Below are 23,119 nucleotides of genomic sequence, written 5' to 3'. Positions count from 1 at the left end.
AACCAGGAAATGAGATTACAACCATCGTCTTCCTCGCCAAACGTAAAGGTCCCCGCCTGGGTTGTGCCGAGCTGTGGACACCGCTTCAGTTCCAATAACTCTGAGAGCAACATACCCATCCCACCAGGTCCCCCATGAATGTGTATATCAGGGTGAGAGTCTTGCCTACGAAAACGAAACACAGACCCTACCTGTCGAGGTCTAAGGAGCAGCGCTCCATCGGACAGTCTGAGCAGGTCTCTGTTGAGGCCCATTCGCAATCATCGGGGAACCATATCCTGGTCGTGCAAGCCTTGTGGAGATTTTGACAACCTTCACACTGAAGATGGACCGGAACGTCGACTGGTCCACTTCCTGTGAGCAAAGAACAAGCGGCATTCACTCACGTCCACTTGCCGCCGCCTTCCGACTCCTCCTTTTCCCAATCATCGTAGACCACCTCATTCTCTGACGTCTCATCCGTGTCATCCTCTGACGTCTCATTCCCAGCGTGAGGCGTCATACCCGCGAGGGTAAGCTCCCGTGTAGTAGGCGCACGGCCCTTTCGAGAGTGAGCGAAGATGTTTGGGTTAGGGGACATGGGGTGTTGCGAGGAAGGTAAGGAAGGTAGGGAAGGTAAGAAAGGAGAGGAAGGTCAGGAGGATTAGACTAGCATGCGCTGGAAGTGAGGTGGATCGTGCGCAGGGAGACACGCGTGGTACGCCGATGAGCTAGAGTGAGCCACCAGAGAATGTATCTGATTGCGGAGGATATTGTGGGCAGTCTGGTGGAAGATGAAGAGGTTGGGGTGAAAGGAAAACGGGGGGAGAGAGAGATGTCAAGAAGGAAGGAAGAAGGATCTAAGGAGGTCCGTGCGCGTCCTTACAGTAGCGGGAGCAAAACCAGACCAGCGCCACAAGTGGCACACCCCTTGTCCTGCCTTCATCAACCTCTGCTCGCGTTTGAGCTCTCCCTGGTGCAGAACAAACCACGTGCAGTCAGTACATGGCATGCACAGCCCTGCACACTCGCCAGGAGTTGTCAGTAAGCCTGCTGGGTGATAACGGAAGCAAACTGCCGGAGCCGCCGCCACTCCCTTCTCGACGTCTACATCGATTTTACGGTGCATCCAGCGGCTTTTATACGTCTCTAGCGACGCGATTAAAGCGTCAACGAAGAGAGATCGGCCCTCAGCCTCGAGTAGTCTTCATGTAAGCGTGTGTTCCGTAATGTATGACTCACCAAGGATACCCTCGACACGTCCGACGGCGGCGAGAGCAAAGTCCTGGTCCCACAGGTACTTCTGCAGAGTTGTTAGCCACAGTCCATCGAGCAACGAGCTCGCGCCGCAATACATACGTTAGCGACACGCTTGATGTCCTCCTCGGTAACGGCGTTGACGTAGCGCTCAATCTCCTTGGGGGTGTAGCGCTTGCCGGTGGTGATGATCTGGCGGCCAATGTCCTCGGCGATGGCGGTCGAGCCGTCGAGGCCAAGGAGGAGCGAGGCCTTGAGCTGCTGCTTGGCACGCTCAACCTCGGCGGTCTGGGGGCCAATGGACATGCGGGTCCACTCCTTGAAGGTGAAGTGGATGAGGTCGTCAAGGTTCATGAGGTTCTCCGAGACGAGGTAGATGCCCCAGAGACCAGTGTCCGAGTACGAGGTGGAGAAGGACATGAACGAGTTGGCGAGGTTGTTGGAGGAGATGATGTGGCTGAGGCGCGAGCTGAGGAGCGAAGAGGCACCGAGCGAGCGGTCCCAGTTGCCGAAGATGGACTGCAGGACGAGCATGGGCCAGTAGTCGGGCGACTTCCATCCGACACCCTCAACGGCAATGGCAATGTTGACAGTGTTCATGGTGTCGTCACGGATGCGGACCTCGGAACCAGTGAACTTGGTGGGCTCGTGGCTCGACTGGCCAAGGGGAATGGGGTTGGCCGAGACGGGGAGGTTGGCAAAGTTCTCCTCGGCGAGCTTGACGAGGGCGTCGTGCTCGATGGAACCGGCACCGACGAGGGCGATGCGGTCGGCGGTGTAGTTCTTCTGGATGTACGAGGTGAGGTCACCCTTGTTGATCGAGTTGATGTGGTCCTTGGGGCCAAGGATGGTGTTGCCAAGGGCGTGGCCCTGGAAGGCAACAGCGTGGAGGTGGTCGAAGACGACCTCCTCGAGCTGCTTGTCAACCTCCTCCTGCTCGCGGAGGATGACGTCGCGCTCGCGCTCAATAGCCGACTCGTCAAGCTTCGAGTTCTGGAGAATGTCGGAGAGGATGTTGACGGCGGCGGGGACGTCCTTGTCGAAAGCCTTGGCGTAGTAGACGGTCTGCTCGCGCGAGGTGTAGGCGTTCAGGTGAGCGCCGAGGTTCTCGACCTCGAGCTCGAGCTGCATCTGCGAGCGCGACTTGGTGCCCTTGAAGGCGAGGTGCTGGGGGAGGTTAGCAATAGTTCGGGTTGCCTCCTAAAACTCCCGCCATGCCGACCAGTCACAGGCCGTTGATGACACCGTTGATGTCAACGACCTGGCCTGCGGGCTGGGTGTGGGCAAGGCCGCTGTCCGCCACAGCAGGACCAGAGGACGTGAACCCGACCAGATGATGATGGCAGTTGCTTGCGCACCATCACACACCACCCCCGGCCCACGTCACACCGACCCGATCCTACACCCGACATCCGAACCTCGAATCGGCCCCAGCCGCATCTCCCCCCTCTCCGCCCTCTCTCTTCACGCCCCCCCTACGCTCGCTCCAGACCCCTACGCACCTCGAGGAAGTGGGCGGTGCCGCTGGCGTTGCTGGCGTCGGCGCGCGAGCCGGCATCGATCCAGAGACCGACAGTCGAGGTCGAGGCGCCGGGAATGGTCTCGGTCGAGACCGAGAGACCGTTCGAGAGCACCGACGTCTTGGTGACGGGGTCAGCGGTCTTGACGGGCGTCGCGAGGGCGCGGGCGAGCGTCTGGGCGATGCATGTCAGCAGTGATCACTGGCAACGACGGGTCCGCGCCGGAGCCAATGGGAGCCTGTCCAATTGCGCTCCGGGCGAATGTCGCTGTCGGGTGTCGTGGGAGGGGCAGCGACGCACCGGCTGGCGGAGCTGGACCGCGGGGCGGACGGCCCGGGAGAGGAGGCGGGCGGCGGACATGACGGAGAGGGGGGAGGGGTGTCTGGAGGACGTCTAGATGATCGCGAAGAGTGAGATGTCGGCGGACGACGCTGGCTGGCTGGCTGGCTGCATGCTGCTGCTGCTCCCTGGCCTGCATCCTCCCACCCAGCGACGCCCGAGAACGAGCACCAGCCGGACAGGATCGGGCGGTTAAAACGCCGCGTCACCGGACGGGAATATGCCACTTGTGGCAGACCAATCTCGAAGCCACCTCCACGCAACGCGTATAGTCAACACGTCACCGACAGCGGCAGCAGCCAACCTATACATTGCATCGCAGGCACCCGGGGCACTCTCCCCCCCCACGACGAACGACGACGACGACGACATGTTCAACCAAAACGCGTACCAGAGCTCGCCGTACGGCGCGCAGACCGAGCCCCTCGCCTTCTTCCAGGGCGGGCCCTCGGCCGGCTCCAGCTCGGGCTACTATGGCCAGCCGGGCCGCTCAGGCGTCGAGGGCAACCTCGGCGGAGGGGGGTACGCGACGGGCCAGATGTCGGGCTCGGGGCGGATAGGCGGCATGCTCGCCGGCGAGGGCAAGTGGTGGGAGGCGTTTGGCAGCGGCGGGCTCGAGGGTGAACCTGGGCTGATGGAGGGTGAGTCAGTGGTGGCGGCGAGGCAGCTGAGACGACGCCGCCTGGTGCGATCGCCTGCGCTGCTCGTTGCTGTGTGATCGCCAGAGCCCGCTGACCCCCCAGAACTGGGCATCAACCCCTCGCACATCCTCCAAAAGTCGCTCACCGTCCTCAACCCGCTGCGCAAGGTCGACGCCAACATCATGGACGACGCCGACCTGGCAGGGCCGTTCGTCTTCTGCTTTGCCTTTGCGTTCATGCTGCTGCTGGTGCGTTTGTGCGCGCCGAACTAGCTGACCCCAGTCCGGACGGCCACAGTTCTCCTACATCTACGGCGTGGGCCTGCTCGGCACAATCGCAATCTACACGCTGCTCAATCTCATGTCCGAGACGGGCGTCGACGCATATCGCACCGCGTCCGTCCTTGGCTACTGCCTCCTGCCCATGGTCGGGCTGGGCGGCCTCGGCATCGCAGTCAGGAGCGACCACATCATCGTGTACGCCCTCTCCATCATCTCGGTCGTCTGGTGCACCTACTCGGCCAGCTCCATCTTCGTCGCCGTTCTGCGGATGGACCACCAGCGTCTCCTGGTCGCATACCCCGTCGGCCTGCTGTACGGCTGCTTTGCGCTCCTCAGCATTTTCCAGGTGGCCAAGAAGTAGAGGGGAGAGGTGTAGCAGTAGACACAGACGACAGACAGCATGGACAGCATTTATCATAGCGCCGAATCTGCGTCGAGCCATATGTGCATAGCAATGTGTCCGGCTAACAGCAAGGTCCTATATTGACGCCTGCTGCAAGTGTTGCCCGTCTCCGTTCCTCCCTATGATATCATGAGTGTCTAGAAAAGCGCGTCATACTCGTGCTTGGCGGCAGCAGGAGCGGCAGCGTCGGCAGCGGCGGGTGCTGGTGCCGCGGGCCGGGGGACCAACGAGCCGTAGTCAGCAAGGACGTCGTCAAAGTCGGCGTCGGTGACCTTGGCGCTGGTGGGGGCTGTCGTGGGTTAGCAAGGCTGTCGACATAGACCGCTCAGCCCAAACACCACGTACCAGCAACAGGAGCGACAGGGGCAGTGGCCTTGTTAAGGCCCTGGACGATGAGGCGGCGGAGGGCCGGGCCGTCGAGGGGAGGCTCAGCCTTGGCGGGAGCGGCAGCGGCACCAGCGCCGGCGGTGCGCTTGGGCTGGTCGGTGTCAGCTTGTTCGCAGCAAGACTGGTTAGCTCTACACACCTCGCTGGCACGCAGGCCGCTTGGGCCGATGGGGTCGGTGACGAGCTTCTCAGCCGAACCGAAGGGGTTCTTGACCTTGCCCTCAGCGGCGAGGACATCACCCTTGGTGATGCGGCCGTGGAGTCCAGTGCCCTTGATCTTGGAGATCTGCTCGGGCGTCAAGTTGGACTCGATCAGTCTGGCGTGTCAGCTGGGTCGACTGGCAAAACTGGAGAGACCCACAATCTAGAGGCGGAGGGGAACAGGGGCAGCGCGCTGTCGACCTCCTTGTGGACGGGCTTGGCGGTCTCGGTGGACGCCGGCGCAGGCTCAGCAGCCTTCGCAGGAGCCGCGGCCGGCGCCTCGTCCTCCTTGGGAATCTCAGGCGCGTGGGCCGACACATCGGAGGGCACCTCGAGCTTGCTGAGGTCATCGCCCTCCTCGGCGAGGACGGCGATCACCTGGCCAACAGGGATGTTCTTGCTGCCGGCCGGGGAGAGGATCTTGCCGAGGACGCCCTCGTCCTGGGCCTCGACATCGATGGTCGCCTTGTCCGTCTCCTGTTGCCGTGTCAACTATCCGTCCTCCGCCGCTGGTACCCACAATCTCGAGCAGCACGTCGCCAGCGGCGAACGCCTCGCCCTCGGCCTTCTTCCAGTCGGCGATGCCGCCCTCGGTCATGGTCGGCGACATGGCGGGCATCTTGAAGAGCGTGCTCGCGAAGCGGGCCGAGGCTGGGGGCGTGAGTGTGTGGGCTAGGTGTGATGGGGTCGAGGGCTAACTCACCATAGCTAGGACGAGCCAGGGCGGCCCTGGAGACTCGGGCGATGGAGTATGCTGCCCGCATGGTATGGATTGTTGAGATCGTCTGTAGTGGCCTTGATCGCAACAGGTTGATGCAGCGCGCGCCGGCCTGTAATTATTGATGCGGCAGTTGCCTACGCCAGATTGGGGCAGCGGCAGGCTGGGACGGACGGAGCGGAGGCAAAAGTGCGGATGCCGCATGACGGCGCGGCGCGGCGCGGCGGGGTGCGGCAGGGGTGGGTGGGCGGCTGGGTGCGGCAATTGGCGACTTGGGGGAAGAGCGGAGCCGGTGCCTGGCTGGCTGGGTTACGGGCACTTGAACGAGCATCACTGCGACAAGACGATTGTCGCTGCCACCATCACTGTGGCCTTGATCATCAACTCAATCACGAGAACAGGCCTGCTTTGCACATCACCCCGCGCACCCGCCCCACCCGATCATGCACGCGGTGGACACCATGTACACCCCTGCACCTTCACACATCAGCCAAAAGCCCACCGACACGTCCCACCTGTCACCCACCCACCTCGCACATTCACCTTCCCCGCTTCATCACCTTGCTCGCCGTCCTGAGCGCCAGACTCTGTCCGAGATCCGAGATCTGCCCCGACGACCAAAACAAAGGGACACGACGCCAGCGTCCACCTGCACCCAGCCATGCTGACACTCGGTCCATGCATAGGCGCCTCTGCACTGACCGTCTCGACCTCACCCCACGGACCACGAAAGGAAGGAATTCGTGCTGTGACCCGATAGTGCATGTCCTCGTCGTCTACAAGGCCTCGCGCCGCGTCGTCTCACGTCTTCTCTCTCCCTATTCTATCACTATCTCACCTCACGCTTATTATTCTCCTCACCGGGTCGGGTCAAGGGCCATTCTGATGTGCTGCTAATGAGTAACAACCCTTCGAGTCCTCCAGAAGATTGGCTGGATAGTCATTCAGGTGGGTCCCAGCCTGCTGTCCCCCAGCTAAACGCGTCCAGTCCTCGCCGCATTCCTTATCACGACGCTCTCGTTAATCACAATCATATGTCTCTACTTTCTCTGGGTCAACCCCCAATACATCACTCCCTGGCGGACCCCGTTGCGCAGGTCAATCGACCTCGAAAAGGGCAGGAATGGAGGTCGTCTCCCTCCTGCCATCTCTCCGTCCAAGTGGAGAGTTGACGGACAGCTCCCCGGTGACATCGTCATGCCAAGGCGCAAGGAGCCGATGCCGCCGACACCTCCGATCCTGCGCAAGGAGCCCTCCACCCCGACCCGCGTCTGGTGCAAGGAGCCTTCGACACCCACCACTCCCACCAAGGCCGCTGAAAGTGGGCTCTGGGAGCGTCCATTCCCCCCTCCCCCGATCCGGATGGACCCCCACGGCTCTTGGAGCTCCTTCTCCACAACCTCCACCATGGTGGCAAAACCCAACAAGGACCGCTTCTCCCTCCCGGCGTTGGACAAGTCGACACCCACCTCCCCGCTCAGAGACCGCGGCTCCATAGGATCCATCCCACGCCCTCGCGAAGGCTCGAATCTTCGGCATTTCTCCATGTCTGGCGACTCGACGCGCTCATTTCCTGCTACAGTGGTTCAACCCTCGATTGAAGACCACGAGCCCCAGCCCGTTCCCTCCACCCCTCGGAACTCGGTGCCTGGCGCCACCTCCACGCTGGCGCACCGGCGCAGCACGTCGAGCACCAGCTCGAAGCGAAACAGCAAAAGGAGCAGTCTCACGATCTCCATCCCCAAGGCCTCGACGGAGAACCCCGAAACCTCGATCATCATCACAGCGGAGCAGCCGGACGAGGCTCCCTATGCCGTCGAGCTCTCACCTCCCACGTCAAGGCGGAAATCGAGGACTTCTCTCTCTGAAAGCCCAAGCTCTCGACCCGTCTCCGTCTCGTTCTCCATTCCCGACACGCCGAACCGCAGCAGCAAGCGATCATCCGCCTCACGAGCCTCAATGAAGCGCGTGGGTCAGAACCAGAGCCGATTCTCTCTCACTTTCCCCGGGCAGACGCTTGAACTGGCGCCGCCTGTCCCGGCGGTTGCTTCACATTTCCGTGGCTCGATCCACATGCCAACAGTCCGCAAGCCGACCGCCACTAGCCACGTTCCATTCCCAGCGACCGGCGGTCGCCCCATGTCCTCTGGCTCTGGAGGATGGGCCCAACTGCCCGATGGAAGTGCCGATAGTTCCCACGACGACTCACAACACTTGTCGCGACCAGACTCGTACCTCGACCGCCCTTTGGTTGCGCCCAATCTGCCGTTTGCGCACCACGGCAGGCGGGACAGTGAGATGAGCTACAAGAGTTACAAGAGCCACTACAGTACTACAAGCATAGCCGGCGCCACAGTTACCCGAGCGCTGTCGGCACGCCGTGAGGCACCAAAGGTGTTTGGTCGCGAAACGCCACCGCCGATGCCTACCATGGGGGCGGTACCGCCACTCCCCCACAGAGCGTCATCACTTCCGGTAGCAATACGACCCGCCTCGCAAGACTACACGGCTAGCACCAGCACTGTGGCCGAGCGGAGGGGCCCATGGCTACACGCGCAGCCCACTGTGCTCTAAGCCACTGGCGGCGGCTTGAACATGTGATTGTCCATGCGCCCGCGTGCCGATGAGCACCGGCCTCTCGTCTCGATGGCCCCGGCGTGATTCTCCCTGCAGCGTTATTTGAATTCGACCCCCGATCCTCGGCCAGTCTGTCCTCCCTCGCCTTTCCTCTTCCTCGCATACCCACGGACAATGCTCCCTTTGCTCCTCTCTGTCATTGTCGGCGCACAGTCCGCGTTCCCTGCCCCTCCTCCCGCCCCCCCCTTTCCGCCAGAACCGAGTAAACACCCACCTAACATCCCTTTGTCCAGTCTACATTCTTTTTCCGCCATCTCCTCCTCCTCCCACCTCCTTCACGCCGCGGCCACAAGTTGTATCACTCTGCTTCTCTTATAGCATCTTCCTCCCCATCACTCGAGTGATACCAAAGTGCCCATAGGTGCACACCTTAATACATTCTGCCCATTACCACTCTGCAGCATTGTTCGTCTGTTCACTCAACATCCCTGGGTACGCCTGATCGCGCCGCCATCACTCCGACCGAGACCTAACTGACATGTTCTCCAGCGTTGCGGCTTCTGTCCCCGTCGTGCTCCTTCCCCCGGTCTCGAACCCTCTCATCATGCAGCCCTACGGCCAGTCAGCCTACGGCCAACCAGCCTACGACCCCCGCCTCCCGCCCACAGGCATGGGTGTCCAGCCTGCTTACCAACCTGGGGTAGGCATGCAGTCTAGCCTTTATCCCGGCCAGCCAGGCTACTACCAGCCTCACATCCCCTCGTACTTCCAGGCATGGTCGCCGCAGAACCTGGGATACGACTACAACCTCCCTGCCCTCAGCTACAAGCCCGATCCTTCGATGGACGCATGGCAGCTGGTCGGTCACATTGCTTCGTCGGGTACTCGCGCTAACTGCTTAGGCGAACGCACAGTATCAGGGGACCTCGAGCTCCTTCCCTCTCGAACGCAGCATCTTTGACGAGCTGGTATGGATCTCTCTGCATGACAGTATGGTCGCTGACCAAGGAACCTACTCCAGCTCCGAACCGTCTCCAAGTTTCGTGACCGCCATTTGTCCCACGAGAAGGCCCGCGACGCCCACAAGAGGGTGTATCATGATGGACTGGGCCATGATGAGAACCACAAGATCATCGGTGGCGCCGTCGCCTACGAAGCGTACCTGTGAGATCAGCACCGATCGTTGCACATGCGCTGACCACGCACAGGATGTGGGAGCGCGATCACGGAAGGTTCTACCAGACCCTATCCATCGACGAGCAGCGCCGCCGTCTGCAAGGCCTCACTGTCGGAGAGCGTGAGCATGCTACCTCTACCCACCCTGACGTCAGTGTGCAACGTGTGGGACCGGATCCAGCCGCGCAGCTCGCATGCCACCTTCGAGGACGCGCGCGAGGTCGCCATCGCCACCGCGTTGTATATCTTTGACCGGGTAAGTGTACGTTTGTCGTGTTAATCCTCGCGCCACACCCCTCAAATGTCGCCACGCTGACGACTCGTCTCTACACAGCGCTACGCTCCCGAAGCCAGCCGCCGCACCCATCACCCGCGCCACGGAAGCTTCCGTGAAGAAAGCGAGGCTGCTGACTACGATCGACAGAGGAACACGTACGGGCGCGACTGGCAGTACCCCAGCACGCAGCTGCCGTACGCTCCGCCGTCCGTCCCCGGGGCCTATCCGCCACCGGCCCCGATGCCGCCGTACGCTCCGCCGCTCCTGCCGCCCCTCGGCCCCCTCGGTGCCCTCGGCGGCGGCATCGCCCTCCCGCCCCTGGGCATCCCGTACGCGGACCCGGCCTCTGCAATTCCGGTGAGCAGCCCCGCCTCCACGTCCTCCTACAGCACCCTCTCCCCAAATAATACGCCTTCGGCGTCCCCCTCAACGCTTTCACACATTTCCCTCCCGCTCTTCGAAGAGACAGATGAAGACGAGCCCTTTGTGTTTGACGATCTGGCGGACTCCTCGAGCTGACGCGGTATTCGCTCGCTCTCTACAAAATCAGTACGCGTACCCCACGCAGTACGCATACCCGTACCAGCAGCCGGCGTACCCACAGCAGTACCCGTACTACCCGGCGGGGCAGTACGCCGGCGGTATGGGCTACCCCCCGGGCCGGGCAGCCACCGACGCCTATGGAAACCCGCTCCCCATGGGCTACGGGGGCTACGGGTACCCATACCCCCAGCCGAGGTACATGTGATATGTCTGACCTTATAATCCGAGTGGCGTTGTGTGAGTGTCTGTGGCTGGGTTGTGTCGGCAGTGGTGGTCGTAGTATGGTGCTCGTAGTATGGTGCTCGTAGTAGTAAGTAAGCACGTAGTGGCAGCGATGTAGCAGCAAACCAGCGGGGAGCGCATATCGAGGGGAGATGCGCGAGATGAGAGAGCAAGGGGCCATGCTTCATGGCAGGAACGCAGTCAGCGACAACGCATAAGCAAGCCCTCTGTGGTTCCACCGCTCGTGCCACCGCGGGCGACGCTCCCTCAGCCAGGTCAATGTCCTCATGCATGCAACGAACAATGGTAATGAAACAAAGTCAATGATTTTCTACCTGCTAGGCTGATGATGCCTTGGCGAGCTTGAGGAGACGACGGTACTCCTCGTCGCCCTGCGCCTTGCACAGGGCGTGGAACGCCGTGTGCGGATCCTTCATGAGCGTCAGGGGGCGGTCGTACTCGAGCACCCTGCCGCGTCCGAGGACAAGCACGCGGTCGTAGGCCACAATAGTGGCAAGACGGTGCGCAATCACGAGCATAGTCGTGTCTGCGAACGCCTCCTTGATCGTCGCGGTGATCTTGGCGTCGGTCCTGCATGGTTAGCTGGCGGCCACTGAACGTCAGCTGGACCTACTCAAAGTCCACCGACGAGGTCGCTTCGTCCATGACGAGGATTCTCGAGTGCTTGAGGAGAGCACGCGCGAGGCACAGCAGCTGCCGTTGGCCGTGACTGAAGTTGGAACCCTCTGCGATTGTCAGCTGGTGTGTGGAAGCGCCATTAGCTCACCAACTGCGACCCAGGTGTCAAGGTTGGCAAATGGGTTCGTCTTCGCCTCCGCCTCCGCGATGTTCTCAGGCAAGAGATGGACCCGCTTAAGCGCGTCGTAGATTTCGTAGTCGTCGCGCTCTCCTGAAATATCGAGCGCGTTGCGCAGAGTGCCAGAGGGCAAGCTGCCATCCTGCGCCACCATGTTGATACGGCTGCGCAATGCTTTCAGGTCAACATCCGCAATGTCCAGCCCGTCGATCGAGATGGATCCAGTGCGGGGGTCGACAGCACGGAACAGGCTGAGCGCGAGCGTCGACTTTCCTGATCCCGTCGCGCCGACCAACCCGACGCGCTGGCCGGGGAGGATATCGAGAGAGATGTCGTGGAGAACGTCCGGGAGGTCTGGCGCGTAACGGAAGCTGAGGTTGCGGATAGTCACGGCGCCCTTTGTTGGCCATGACGGCTCCGGAACAACACCGTCGTCGCTCTCCTGTGGTGTGTCCTCGATGTAGTGGTTGACACGCTCGGCGCTTACGAACGTCTGCTCGAGTTGAATGAACTTCTCCAGCAGGTCGAAGCAGTCGCCAGACATCTGGGCCGCAAAGTTGAGGATAAAACCAGCTTTGGCAGCCGAGATGTCGCGGCCCACCAGGACAAACCCAGTCGCAGTCAAAAAGACACTCGACAGAGTGAGGACGACGACGCGAATGAAGTTGTATGTGATCCAGTTCCAGGTCTCGGCAGAGCGGGCGCGGTTGAGGATCGTCTTCATCGACTGTGCCATCACGTTGGGCATTCCAAATCTGTCCATGAGTATGTGCACGTCAAAGTCGTGAAGTACTCACGCGCGCAACATGACTACACCATCGATTGAGTCGTTGAAGAGGCTGATGAGAGGCGAGTACGACATGATGGACAAGCGGCGGAGGTTGGTTCGAAGCTTGCCTAGGCTGCACAGTCAGCTTACTTGTGTGTGCTCAAATACCTCACCCATTGGAGACGAAGAGCACCGGGATGCCGAACAAGACGAAGAACAGCGTCATGATCTGGCTAGTTAGCGACGTTCTGCTTGTGACACTCACGGGAGCCTCGAGCGCCACCACGGCCATAGAAAAGGCCACACGGATAATGGCATCCGCGGTACCTGTACAGAATTAGTGACAGGTAGACCCGCTAACTCACGGCCAAAGTCGTCAGCCGTATGAGAATCAAGCCTCTGGGTGTCTTGACCAAAGACGTTCAAGATGCGACCTGCTGGCGTGGTCTCGAAGAACGACAGTGGGGCGTTTCCGATAGCCGCCAGAAGACGACGGTGAATCTTCTTGGTGCCCGAGGAGTAGAAGCCCACATTGCCGACACCGTATAGCCAGATCCAGCGCACACCGCCAAAGTAGATGGACAAAAGGTTGACTGAGACGTAGAGGATGACGTAGTGGTTGAGATGGTCGGGGTTGGGGTCGCCCGACCACCACTCCAGTACCTTGTTCACGAGCACCCAGCCAGCGCGAGAGCCGATGTAGAGGAAGGCGAACACAATCCAGTAGAACACTCCACCCGTCGCCTTGAACACCATCCAGTACTGGCTGGTGCGGACGTGGCCGGATTCCTGGTGCTCATCCTGGTAAAGGACGCGTGGGTCGTTGCGGAGAGCAACCTCTTCGTCTTCCTCGTCCTGGGCGAAGTGAGTCGGAAGATCGAAGTGCGGGGCGAGAGGCGATGAAGCTTCATTGAGCTCGAGGTAGGTGTCGAGCACTTCGGTGACATCTGGTGGGGGCGGGGCCTCGAACTCGGGTGCCGTTTGGGGCAGCTCACGACCCTTGCTCTGAACCGGTGAAGCCATGGCGATGAGGCTGGCCACTCTGACGTCGCTGGGAGGCCCAACCTGGTCCACACGGCCGTCGGTAAGGGCGACGACGAAACCGGCAGCCTTGATAACGAGATCGACGTGGTGGCTGACGAGGACGACGGTGCGGCCGTGGAGCAGGCTGCCCTGGAAGCATTCCTGCAGGAGGAACTGGGCGGTGTGTGCGTCGACAGCGGAGAGTATGTCGTCAAGATAGATGGTGCGGGCGCGAGAGTAGACGCAACGGGCGAGGTTGATCCTTGCCTTCTGTCCACCGCTGAGATTTACACCACCTTCGCCGACCTCGGTCAAGTCACCGTCGATCAAGATATCCAAGTCGGTGGTGAGGGAGCACTGGCGGAGCACCTCGTTGTATCGCTCTTCCCAGAATGGCTGGCCAAACAGGATGTTGTCACGCACTGTGCCGTGGCGAATGTAGCTCATCTGAGGTGCGTAGGCGACGGAGTTCTCGAGCCACAGGTCTTCGTTCCAGCGAATCTTGATAATAGATGAGTCGATTGGAACGAGATCGGAGGCAGAGCGTGGCGAGATGATCCGTCCGCCAGTGACCTTGGCCTCTCCGAGAAGGGCACGAAGCTGGCACGGTCAGCTCTATCCCACAGTAAGATACGCACGAACAGTGTCTTGCCCGCTCCTAGAGGCCCGCAGACGAGGGTGAGCTTGCCCTGAGGGAGAGACAAGTTGATGTTGTCCATGTGGAAGACAACCTCGCCTTCAGCAACGTCGTCGGCGCGCGGCCAGGTAAACGAAGCGCGGTCGAGTGAGATCTGAGTGTCGGAGACGTTGCGCTCGTCGATGATGACCTCTGGCTGGTTAAGGTAGTTTGTGATACGATCCAGTGCAATCTTGGTTGACAGGAAGATGTCGATGGCGCTTGTGAAGGCATCCAGGCCGGCTAGGGGGGGTCAGAGATGAGCGTCCCGGTGCCACACTCACACTTGACTCGGAAGTACACAGTCATGGCAACGAAGGCCGTGGCAGGGTCAAGAGGGTTACCCAGGACCTTGGTGTAGAAGACGAACATGATGAGGACAGCCAAGTGCGGGACCTGGTCTGCCACAATGTTGAACAGGGTGCCGAGGGTGTAGCGCCATCGCTGCCAAGAGGTTTCGATATCTCGTAGGCCACCGATCCGTCGAAGCTCGTAGTCTTCAAATGCATTGAGCTGGAAGTTAGCTCACTAATCCACTTCGCAGCTAACCTTGATGACCTTGATGCCCATCAGGAACTCCTTAAGCGCTCCAGTTCGAGCGTCGCGTGCACGGGCCCAAGACCGATCGCACTCTGTTCGGGGTCAGAAGTTTCTCCTGCCCCACCCACTCACGATAGATCTTCTTCGCAATCCAGACAGACAGAGGGGTTACCAGAGGGATGATCGAGAGTCCTACGACCGCGCTGACACCGACCATGGAGAACAGGAGGTACAGGCCGATGGCCACTGTCCAAGTCAGCCACGCCCACCGCCCGCATGCCTACTCACGCCTAATCAAGCCGTTGGAGACACTCCAGAGGTACGAGGCCATGGAGGAAACGGTGCCTGTGTCGATAGTCAAGAGGTTCATGACCTGGCTTCGGCCCTTGTTGGCCTTGCGGTCCTCTTCCGAGTTGAGATGCTGCGCCTCCATGGCCTTGGCGTCGGTGGCGCGCAGAATCTTTGAGTAGATGATGGCAAGGAGGGTCATTCGGACTGGGTTGTGAAGGATGTAGTTCTCCCGCACCCAGAGGTAGCCGCTGAGCATGACCTCGATAGCCTGCCCGAGGAACAGGCCCCAGCACATGACATAGGCGTAGCTCGTGTCCTGACCGGTGCCAAACCACCCGATGACCTCGCGCAGGGCAGCGACTTGGACAAACGAGATGACGGTGTTGAGTGTCTCAAGCAAGAAGGCTGGTTGTTAGTTGCAGCATCGCAAGGCTAAATTCAAACTAACTGATGATGATAGGCCACTCGCGGCCGACCCAGAGAGCCTTGATCAGAGCGATGCTCGAGTACGCCTTAAAGTCGTGGCCTCTGGGCCCAACGTTGCGGAGGTACTCGTCGCCGCTGTTTCGGACCCAGTCCTCCATCATGGGGATGTCGGCCAGGGACAGCTGCTCGACCTGGACGGAGCGCTTGGCGAGTGCCAGCGTCTACCGGGTCAGCGAGGCTCCTCACGCGCCACTCACATATCCGAGGGTCAGGAACGTCAACATGGAGCAGCTGGCATAGTCGGCCACCTGGGGCTCGTAGCCCGTGGTGCTCAAGTCGTCGTCGGGCAGCCTGACCTTGCCGTTGCTGTCTTCGTCATCGAGCCTCGTCTTGCGCGCGCCGAACGCTGAACCGATGGGCGGCTCGTACGTCTGGAGCTTGGGTCCGCGACGCATACAACCGACGGCAATGAGTGAGTACCCGAGGCCGAAGAGGTGGAGGTAGCCCGCGGCGACCTCAGCCTGCCCGCCGTGCGGGGCGGCCTTGTGCGTCACGACGACGTACACGACGCTCGGGGCGAGGTGGAGCATGATGCTGACGAGGCATTGGAGGAAGATGGCCACACAAGCGAAGCGGTGCAGGCCCATGTTCTCCGGGTGGCCGAGGTCGGCAGGGCGGAGGCGAGCAGGGAAGGGGCGCAGGTGCAGCGTCGCGCCGAGGAGGATGATGCTCGCGGCCTTCGGTATCAGCGTTCCGTCATCCCAGATAACATACCGTGAGGACGAGGATGGCCACGTCTGCGACCCAGCGGGCCGTCACGACGAGCTCACTCGCCGGCGCATGGATCGACCAGTTGGTCGGCGTCGGCAGCAGGCTCGCATGAGCGCATCCGACGACAAAAGCCCCGAGCAGGCCCGGCGCGAGCGCCGTCTTGGCCCGGCGGACATTCTTCCTAAAGGCGCGCAGGTGGACCGGTCTATCGATATTGGGGTTCTTCTCGTCTATGCCGGGCGTGTGGCCCAGGATGAAGTCGCTCGCCTCGGAGGCGAGCTGCGACATAGCGGGGCCGCGCAGTGGGCGAGGGGGGTGGCACGCGCAGTCGTGGGCGGCGGGGGTGGGCGCGTTCCAGGCGGACTAGATGAACTCGACTGACGCGACTGGGATGCTCTGCCGAGATGGATCCCTGTGTGAGCCGCTCTGCCTCTGCGTGTCGAGTATGCGAATGGGGGATGGGCAAAGACGAGTCGTCGTGGGTGGCTGGGAGAAATATATGGAGGCTGAGGGACATTCGTCATGCGGGGGAAACCGACTGCGGGGTAAACGGCCAAGGCGGGGGTCGCCCAAGCCGGCCGGCGGCGTCAGGAATCGCAGGGCAACACGGTCCGTGACGCCGACTTGTTGCCTCGACACAGGCATCCTCCCCCATCCTCTCTCGACTCGGCATGCCGCCATCGCCCCGGTATCGGCGCAGCGCGCAAATTTTCCCCAGCGACGTATCGCTGGTCGTCGCAGCGACGCTGGCGAGCTGGGCGCTCGCGCTGCTCGCCCTGCGGGTGCTCGACGCCGCCGTCGTGCCGTTCGACTCGAGCCACCTGCTCGTTGCGCCCCCGCACCCCGGGCTGCGGTGGGACGCCGTGCACTTCCTCGGCGTCGCGGCCAGGGGGTACGAGCACGAGCAGCAGCTCGCGTTTCAGCCGGGCTGGCACGGCCTCCTGCGCCTCGTGGGCGAGGGGTACGCGCTGCTGCGCGGCCGGGCGGCGTCGGCGCGCGACGTGCTCGCTGGCGCGGTCGTGCTGAGCGCGATCGCACGTGTCTGCGCCAATGTCGCGCTGTACCAGTGAGGACCTAATTCGTGGCGACTCCTAACCCCAGCCTCACGCGCGCGCTCTTTGGCCGACGCGCAGCGCTCACCACATCGCTCCTGTACGCGCTTCCGCCGTCCCCGGCAGTCCTGTGCGCACCGTACACCGAGGCCGTGTACGCCGCGCTCTTCTTCTCCGGGCTGCTCGCCACCGCAAGGGGGCGGTACGTGCTCGCGGCGCTGCTGTTTGCCGGGACGACGAGCGTGCGAGCGACGGGGGTGTTCTCCGGCCTTGTGCTGGCCTGGCAGGTCGTGGTCGTCGACCTCGACTTGCTCGCGGCGTGGCGCCGCGTCGGCGTCGGCGTGAGTGCTACTTTACCGTGCCCATCTAACCCCGTAGCGAGTCCTCACCCGCCTGGCATACGCTGCGGCCCTCTACGCCGTCATCGTCGCGCCGTTCCTCGCCTTCCAGGCCTACGGCTACCTCTCGTTCTGCGTGCCCAGCCCCACACGCCCGTGGTGCACCAAGGCCCTCCCGTTCTCGTACGGGTTCGTGCAGGGCGAGTACTGGAACGTCGGCCCGTTCCGGTACTGGACGCTGTCACAGCTGCCCAACTTTGCCCTCGCCGCGCCAGTGCTGTACGTCACGATCAAGGGGCTGGCTTCGCACCTCCAGTCGCTGGTGGCGTCGTCCCCGACCCGCATCGCACGCCTCGACACGGCAATCTACCTCCACCAGCTCTTAATGATGGCCCTGCTCATCATCTCGTCGCATACACAGATCGCGCTCCGCCTCGCGGCCACCGACCCCGTCGTGTGGTGGACCATCGCGGCGTCAGCCCTCGGGGGCGACAAGGGCGACCTGGGCAAAACAGCCAAAGTCTGGCTCTGGTGGGTGTGTATCTGGGGTGCCGTGTCGCTCGTCCTCTGGTCGGGGCACTACCCGCCGGCGTGACGGCCTAGCTAGACTATAGATGCGTTGCATGTATTGTACAGTGTAGTGTGGGTGGGTGGGGCTCGTGGTCGGCTCTACTCTGGCAGCTGCGTCGCGGAGACAAGGGGCTCAGGTCTGCCGAGTTAGCACAGTCGTCTCCTACCAACTCACCGTAACGCGAACACGACCTTCTTGCGCACGACGCCGACGACCTCGTAGTGGCGCGTACGCTCCTTGCTCTCGCGCCGGCGCTTCCTTCTCCGCTCAGCGCGCTGCTCCTCCTCGTCGTCGTCATCGTCGTCCTCGTCCCCAGGGGTGACAGGGAACCCCCAAGCATCGCGCGCCGTCACAGGCGAGCTAAGGTCGGACGAGTAGTCGCGCGCCGCAGAGGACGGCACGAACGGCGACGACGAGGGCAGCGGCGCGTGCGCCTTGCTCGGGGTCGTGAACGCGTCGGCAAAGAGCGGGGGCTCGTCGTCCTCCTCCTCGTCCACCTTGGCCTTCTTCGGCGTCTCGCGCTGCCTCGCCTCGCGCTCCTCATCCGACTCCTCGTCCGCCGCGTCGCCCTCGATCGCCGCGCCCGCCCCGTGGCCGACCACGCGCCGGATCACAGCGTACGGCTTGGGCAGGGTCGCGATCTTGCCGTGCAGCAGGTGGTGCGCGCCGACGTGCAGCGTCGGGTGGTCCTGCTGTCAGCTACGCTCAAAATCCGCACTCACGGGCCGGTCGAAGCCGAGCACGCCGACGACGCCGCCCGCCCGATCCCCCTCCCACGCTAGCTCGCCCTGCAGCTCGACGACGACGAGCTCGCCGCCGATGCGCGCGAGCGGGCCCTGCGCCGCTGGCGCGGCGGCAAAGTGGTGCGGGTGGAGGGGGAGGTGGATGCGCATGGGGTTGGGGGGTGGGTGGCCGGTGGGTGGACGGGCCGAGTGGGTCGAGGTTACAACAACAAGCGGTCCAGTTGTCAGCAGCAAGCTTGCGGAAAGTCAACCTTGTCGCCGCTCGTCGCGTCGCGTCCAAGGCGCGGCGACAACATTGCCCTGCGCCAGGTGCACCACGTGGCTGGCCTCCTGGCCTCCACCTCCCTCCACCGCGGAGCGGCGCTCCCGCCCCGCTCGGTCCTTGCCGCCGGGCCGATTTCACCGCCGCGATCGTGTTTTCTGACTTTGCGACGGACGTCGACTCGGACTAGGACATATATCTCGGCGGCCTACATCCCGCATCTGTGAAGCACCTCTACCCCACTTGGTACCAGCACCATGTCCGGCCTCCCCCGCCCCGAGCTGCACAAGGACGCAAAGTTCGTCTTCCTCTCCGACTGGGACGGAACCATCACGGACCGCGACTCGAATGACCTGCTCATCGACACGCTCGGCATGGGGCCTGACAACCGGTGCGTCGTGCTGCCTCCCTCGCCTCTGAACCCCACTGACGACGCCTAGCCGCAAGCTCAACGCCACGGTCGTCACGGGCGAGGGCAACTTCCGGGACACGTTCTCCGAGATGCTGCGCAGCATCAAGGCCCCGTTCGCCGAGTGCACCGAGACATTGAGGCAGAGTGAGCGTGGCCCCTAGGCACAGCTGACGGCAGACATCCGCCTCGACCCAGGGTTTGAGGAGTTCTACTACTGGTGCAAGGCGCATGGGATCCCCGTCATCATCGTGTCAAGCGGCATGGCGCCCAACATCCGCGCCGTGCTCTCGCACCTCATGGGCGCCGAGGAGGCCGCGCAGATCGAGATCATCGCCAACGACGTAAAGTTCACTGACCCCGAGGGCGAGGGAAAGACGTGGGAGATTGTCTGGCGCCACCCCGAGTCTGGGTTCGGGCACGACAAAAGCCAGAGCATCATCCCCTACCGCGAGCTCGCGCAGCGCCCCACCATCTTCTTCGCGGGCGACGGCGTGTCCGACCTCTCGGCCGCGCGCCACGCCGACCTGCTCTTCACAAAGGTCGCGCCAGGCGTCGACTCGGACCTGCTCAAGTACTGCAAGCGCGAGGGCATCCCCCACGTCCGCTTCGCCACGTTTAGCGACATCCTCGCCGACGTCAAGAAGGTCGTTGGGGGCGAGGCGACGACGCAGCAGGTTATCGAGGCGGCCGCCGAGGAGGAGGCTAAGAACTAGACGTCGAGGTTAGACGTATAGATGTATCATGGATGTTATGTACGGCTGGGCCGGGGATGAAGGGGAGGGGGGAGTGTGGCGGGCGCTGACTTCGGCACTGTGGTGTTGCAGGCCTGAGTGGTGAGGCAGGGATGGAGGCTCCGATGCTATCTGCTGCCCGCTTCCCTCGGCTCCTCACCGTCGTGCACACCCATGACTTTACGTACAATGCATATGAGACACTGTACAAACACAGTGCGGTGGTCCTCTACACGAGGCAATGCTGAGCATGGCTTGATGGTGCCAGCTCTCAAGAGTGTGTTCGCAAGTCTATGTAGTGTGGCTGGCAGCCTATCGCTCATGGCCGTGCGCTCACGCTGAACAGCAGCTGCTTCTGCTTGCCCTTGCCCTTCTTCTTGCCGCCGGTCTGAGGCTCGTCGCTAACGCTCAGCTCAGCCACACCATCGGCGGCATCGCTCGCGCCGCCGCCCCAGCTGTTGGGCGTCGTGGGACGCGCCACTGGGGTGCCTCTGATTCTGGCAATCGACTCGTCGCGAGCAGTCGGCTTGCTGAACAGCGCGGCTCTCTCCTCCGCCTTGCTCTTGGCGGCGCTCGACGACGGAAGGCCCGGGAAGGAATCCTTGCCAAGACCCTTGGGCTTATTTGCCGTCGCCACGGGGAAGTTGACCGACCGGACTTGGGGAACAAGCGCCGTTGGTTGGCGAGACGACGAGCCACCACCACCGCCAGAGGCCCAAGGAGTGGAATGAACGGGACGAGACGCGCCGGCAGCACCTCCCAGGGCCGGGAACGCAGACGGCGACTGGGGGCGACCACCAGCACCGGGGACGAAGCGGCCATTCAGGCCAGCGGTAGCCCGTGGTCGATTCACTGGCTCGGCCTCGGCGGCAGCCGCGACGCGGTCCCAAACAGCACGCGAGTTGCCGCGTCCGAAGCCAGTGTGGGTTGCCCGCTTGGCAGCCAACACACGTCCAGACGAGACGCCAGCCCAGTTGCCTGAGGAGCCGGTAGCAGTGCCACCGCCGAGCTGCGGGAACTGCTCGGCCTGCTGAACACGGAAGGCATTCACCGCCTCGAGGATAGCCTTCTGCTTGTCCTTTTCGCCGTCACCGTTGAAGAGGTTGGCTACTTCGCGTAGGACGCCGGCAGTCGAGTCGGCATCCTCATCCAGTACATGGTACACCGTGTCGAGCATGTCCTTGACGCCGGATTCGTTGTTCTTGTACTGACGAATGGCGGATCTGAACGACGCCATCTTCGTCTGCGAGTCGTTCACGAGCATCGACACACGCGTGATCAGCGCGGCATGTCTCGACTGGGTGGCCTCGTCCACGTCGTCGCGGGGTGTAACAGTGCCGCTGGCAGGTTCCACAGGGGTCTGGCGTCCCGAAGGTCCAGCCGAGCCAGATGGTGTAGCGCCGTTGCTGCCAGTGAGACCCGTGTTAAACGCCTTACGGCGGCGTCCCTCCTCCTGGCGATCGGTCTGGATTTGGCGACGCTGCTGCTCAGCCTGGGCGGCATTCATCGGAGGTGGGGCGATCTGCTGAGTCTGGGGGCCGTCACGACCGTTGTTTGCGTTGGCAAGAGAGAAGCCTCGGCCTCCGCGGCCTCCAGTGCGGCTGGGGCCCGACTCGGGGCGCGACGAAAAGTCGATGTGCAGTTGGCGAGCCTGAGCGCGGTCCTTCTGGGACATGGCCTCGCCGTGCTCCTCCATCTGGTGTGCGCGGAGGTCGAGCTCGCTGCCAAACACCTGGAACTTCTTCTCAATGCACACAGGGTTGGGGCACGGGAAGTGGTCGCGGCTGCGATGTCAGAACGGGCCAACGGGACCGAAGCTATACTCACTTGAAGTGGTTCTCCAGTTTAACGTAGTTTTGGAAGTAGACGTCTCTGTCCCCAAGCTGCCTACACACAAAGCACTCCTCGTGCTTGTCACGCATGTGCTTGAATAACTCGTCGGGGCCGAAGAAGCCCTCGTGGCAGAACTCGCACATGGGGTGGGGTGCATCCCATGAAGCGACCATTTCTCTCTCCTCGTCGGTCCTAGGCCGGGGGGGCTTCTGGCCTCTCTGCAATCGTGAAGGATCGTGGAGGCCGAGGAGATGGGGCGGGTAGAGTGTCTGCTCATGGGAGAACCGCGACAGCTGCCTCGTGCAGATCTTGCAGAGGACCAACCCGTGCTCGGCGACAGTGTGCTTTTCCAATGCAGGCCATCCGTTGGACATGTGCGAGCATGTCGTATAAGGGCAGTTGAACCTTAGAAGGAGCAAGCACTGTTCCATCTGATTCCTCGTTAGTCATCACAGCACTGAGCAACTCACCATCTCCTCGTCTTCAAATACGACGCCAAGCTTCTCGTCTGCGTACGGGAAGTCCTTGACGTCCAAGGTACCGGGCAGCACTAGGCCTTGGTACCATTTCTTGCCCTTGTTCTCTGGCTTCTCGGCGTCGGCTTGAGCCTTCTCCAGCGCTGCGTCCGATGAAGGCTTGCGCCAAGGGCCGTCGGGGAGAGTGGCGTCGGGGGACTGAGAGAACTGGAGCGAAGGGAGGAGCGTCTTGCAGAAGGTGCACTCTATTCTCCTGATTGTCGTCAGCGACATGCCGCCGATCAGTGACGCGACAACACTCACTTGTAAAAGACACGCAGACGGATAGCGCAGACGCTGGAGACGCAGTCAGCAAATCGCCTCGGCGCAGCACACTCCACTCACTGGCACATGCGGTGACCACACTGCCCGACGGCGTAGTACTTGATAGGCTCGGCGCAGATGAAGCAGGTGTCGGCGTCATCATTCTCGGGTGGAGTGGCCGTTCCGTCCACCGCCTTGGTGGTCTCGGTGACGGTGGGGGCGACCTCTGCAACTGCACGCGCGACGTGAGCAGTGTTGGTCTTGGGCTGGGGGCCCTTGCCCTTGCCGCCAGAGAGGGAGGTGTCGAAAGCTTTGCGGCGCGACATGGTGTGGTGGTTCAAGTTGGATGACTGGAGGGGAATGGGAGAGAAGGTTGCCGAAGTGGGTGAGGCTTGGGGTTGAAATATGCCAGACTGCTGAATGATCCAGTGATGACTTGTCGAGTGCTTGAGTTGAGAGACAAGGTGAGGGCTGAGAGGAGGATAGTCAAGAGAGAGAGAGGGAGAGAGACAATGCCAGTCTTTGTAAAGAATGATGAGACTGATTGGACTCGAATGATAATCA

At 62.1% G+C, this 23,119-nt stretch overlaps 9 protein-coding genes across 9 annotated transcripts; 4 read left to right on the top strand and 5 right to left on the bottom strand.

Moving 5' to 3' along the window:
- Positions 1 to 1,140: 1,140 nt before the first annotated feature.
- Positions 1,141 to 3,116, bottom strand: MAS1 (Mitochondrial-processing peptidase subunit beta; the record flags this gene model as incomplete). The annotated part of the gene is made up of 5 exons (XM_069355929.1): positions 1,141 to 1,184; positions 1,222 to 1,282; positions 1,339 to 2,403; positions 2,739 to 2,930; positions 3,057 to 3,116. The coding sequence occupies 5 exons, from the start codon at positions 3,114 to 3,116 to the stop codon at positions 1,141 to 1,143; spliced, it is 1,422 nt and encodes a 473-aa protein (XP_069205770.1).
- A 349-nt stretch (positions 3,117 to 3,465) lies between these two features.
- Positions 3,466 to 4,378, top strand: Q8F55_007503 (uncharacterized protein; the record flags this gene model as incomplete). The annotated part of the gene is made up of 3 exons (XM_069355928.1): positions 3,466 to 3,736; positions 3,839 to 3,984; positions 4,019 to 4,378. 3 exons carry the CDS (start codon positions 3,466 to 3,468, stop codon positions 4,376 to 4,378), a joined length of 777 nt encoding a protein of 258 aa, XP_069205769.1.
- Positions 4,379 to 4,557: 179 nt separating this feature from the next.
- On the bottom strand, positions 4,558 to 5,772 carry PDX1 (pyridoxine biosynthesis protein; the record flags this gene model as incomplete). Its single annotated transcript, XM_069355927.1, has 6 exons — positions 4,558 to 4,709; positions 4,766 to 4,898; positions 4,947 to 5,124; positions 5,169 to 5,485; positions 5,529 to 5,659; positions 5,712 to 5,772. The coding sequence occupies 6 exons, from the start codon at positions 5,770 to 5,772 to the stop codon at positions 4,558 to 4,560; spliced, it is 972 nt and encodes a 323-aa protein (XP_069205768.1).
- Positions 5,773 to 8,841: 3,069 nt separating this feature from the next.
- Positions 8,842 to 10,504, top strand: Q8F55_007501 (uncharacterized protein; the record flags this gene model as incomplete). Its single annotated transcript, XM_069355926.1, has 7 exons — positions 8,842 to 9,162; positions 9,206 to 9,271; positions 9,325 to 9,467; positions 9,512 to 9,600; positions 9,635 to 9,735; positions 9,814 to 10,113; positions 10,307 to 10,504. The coding sequence occupies 7 exons, from the start codon at positions 8,842 to 8,844 to the stop codon at positions 10,502 to 10,504; spliced, it is 1,218 nt and encodes a 405-aa protein (XP_069205767.1).
- Positions 10,505 to 10,859: 355 nt separating this feature from the next.
- Positions 10,860 to 16,122, bottom strand: Q8F55_007500 (uncharacterized protein; the record flags this gene model as incomplete). Its single annotated transcript, XM_069355925.1, has 15 exons — positions 10,860 to 11,112; positions 11,156 to 11,267; positions 11,309 to 12,093; positions 12,136 to 12,240; positions 12,281 to 12,336; positions 12,373 to 12,434; positions 12,473 to 13,730; positions 13,769 to 14,049; positions 14,091 to 14,319; positions 14,356 to 14,438; positions 14,479 to 14,592; positions 14,635 to 15,042; positions 15,086 to 15,284; positions 15,321 to 15,800; positions 15,838 to 16,122. 15 exons carry the CDS (start codon positions 16,120 to 16,122, stop codon positions 10,860 to 10,862), a joined length of 4,710 nt encoding a protein of 1,569 aa, XP_069205766.1.
- A 383-nt stretch (positions 16,123 to 16,505) lies between these two features.
- Positions 16,506 to 17,819, top strand: GPI18 (ER membrane glycoprotein subunit of the GPI transamidase complex-like protein; the record flags this gene model as incomplete). The annotated part of the gene is made up of 3 exons (XM_069355924.1): positions 16,506 to 16,900; positions 16,936 to 17,227; positions 17,265 to 17,819. 3 exons carry the CDS (start codon positions 16,506 to 16,508, stop codon positions 17,817 to 17,819), a joined length of 1,242 nt encoding a protein of 413 aa, XP_069205765.1.
- Positions 17,820 to 17,893: 74 nt separating this feature from the next.
- On the bottom strand, positions 17,894 to 18,688 carry Q8F55_007498 (uncharacterized protein; the record flags this gene model as incomplete). The annotated part of the gene is made up of 3 exons (XM_069355923.1): positions 17,894 to 17,933; positions 17,970 to 18,484; positions 18,518 to 18,688. 3 exons carry the CDS (start codon positions 18,686 to 18,688, stop codon positions 17,894 to 17,896), a joined length of 726 nt encoding a protein of 241 aa, XP_069205764.1.
- Positions 18,689 to 19,057: 369 nt separating this feature from the next.
- On the top strand, positions 19,058 to 19,925 carry Q8F55_007497 (uncharacterized protein; the record flags this gene model as incomplete). The annotated part of the gene is made up of 3 exons (XM_069355922.1): positions 19,058 to 19,191; positions 19,241 to 19,356; positions 19,390 to 19,925. The coding sequence occupies 3 exons, from the start codon at positions 19,058 to 19,060 to the stop codon at positions 19,923 to 19,925; spliced, it is 786 nt and encodes a 261-aa protein (XP_069205763.1).
- A 337-nt stretch (positions 19,926 to 20,262) lies between these two features.
- On the bottom strand, positions 20,263 to 22,881 carry Q8F55_007496 (uncharacterized protein; the record flags this gene model as incomplete). Its single annotated transcript, XM_069355921.1, has 5 exons — positions 20,263 to 21,727; positions 21,771 to 22,207; positions 22,247 to 22,505; positions 22,556 to 22,588; positions 22,637 to 22,881. The coding sequence occupies 5 exons, from the start codon at positions 22,879 to 22,881 to the stop codon at positions 20,263 to 20,265; spliced, it is 2,439 nt and encodes an 812-aa protein (XP_069205762.1).
- Positions 22,882 to 23,119: the final 238 nt, after the last annotated feature.

Source organism: Vanrija albida (assembly GCF_041260175.1).
Source record: "Vanrija albida strain AlHP1 chromosome Unknown contig_6, whole genome shotgun sequence".
Classification (NCBI taxonomy): domain Eukaryota; kingdom Fungi; phylum Basidiomycota; class Tremellomycetes; order Trichosporonales; family Trichosporonaceae; genus Vanrija; species Vanrija albida.
This window is presented reverse-complemented; position numbering and strand designations above follow the sequence as displayed.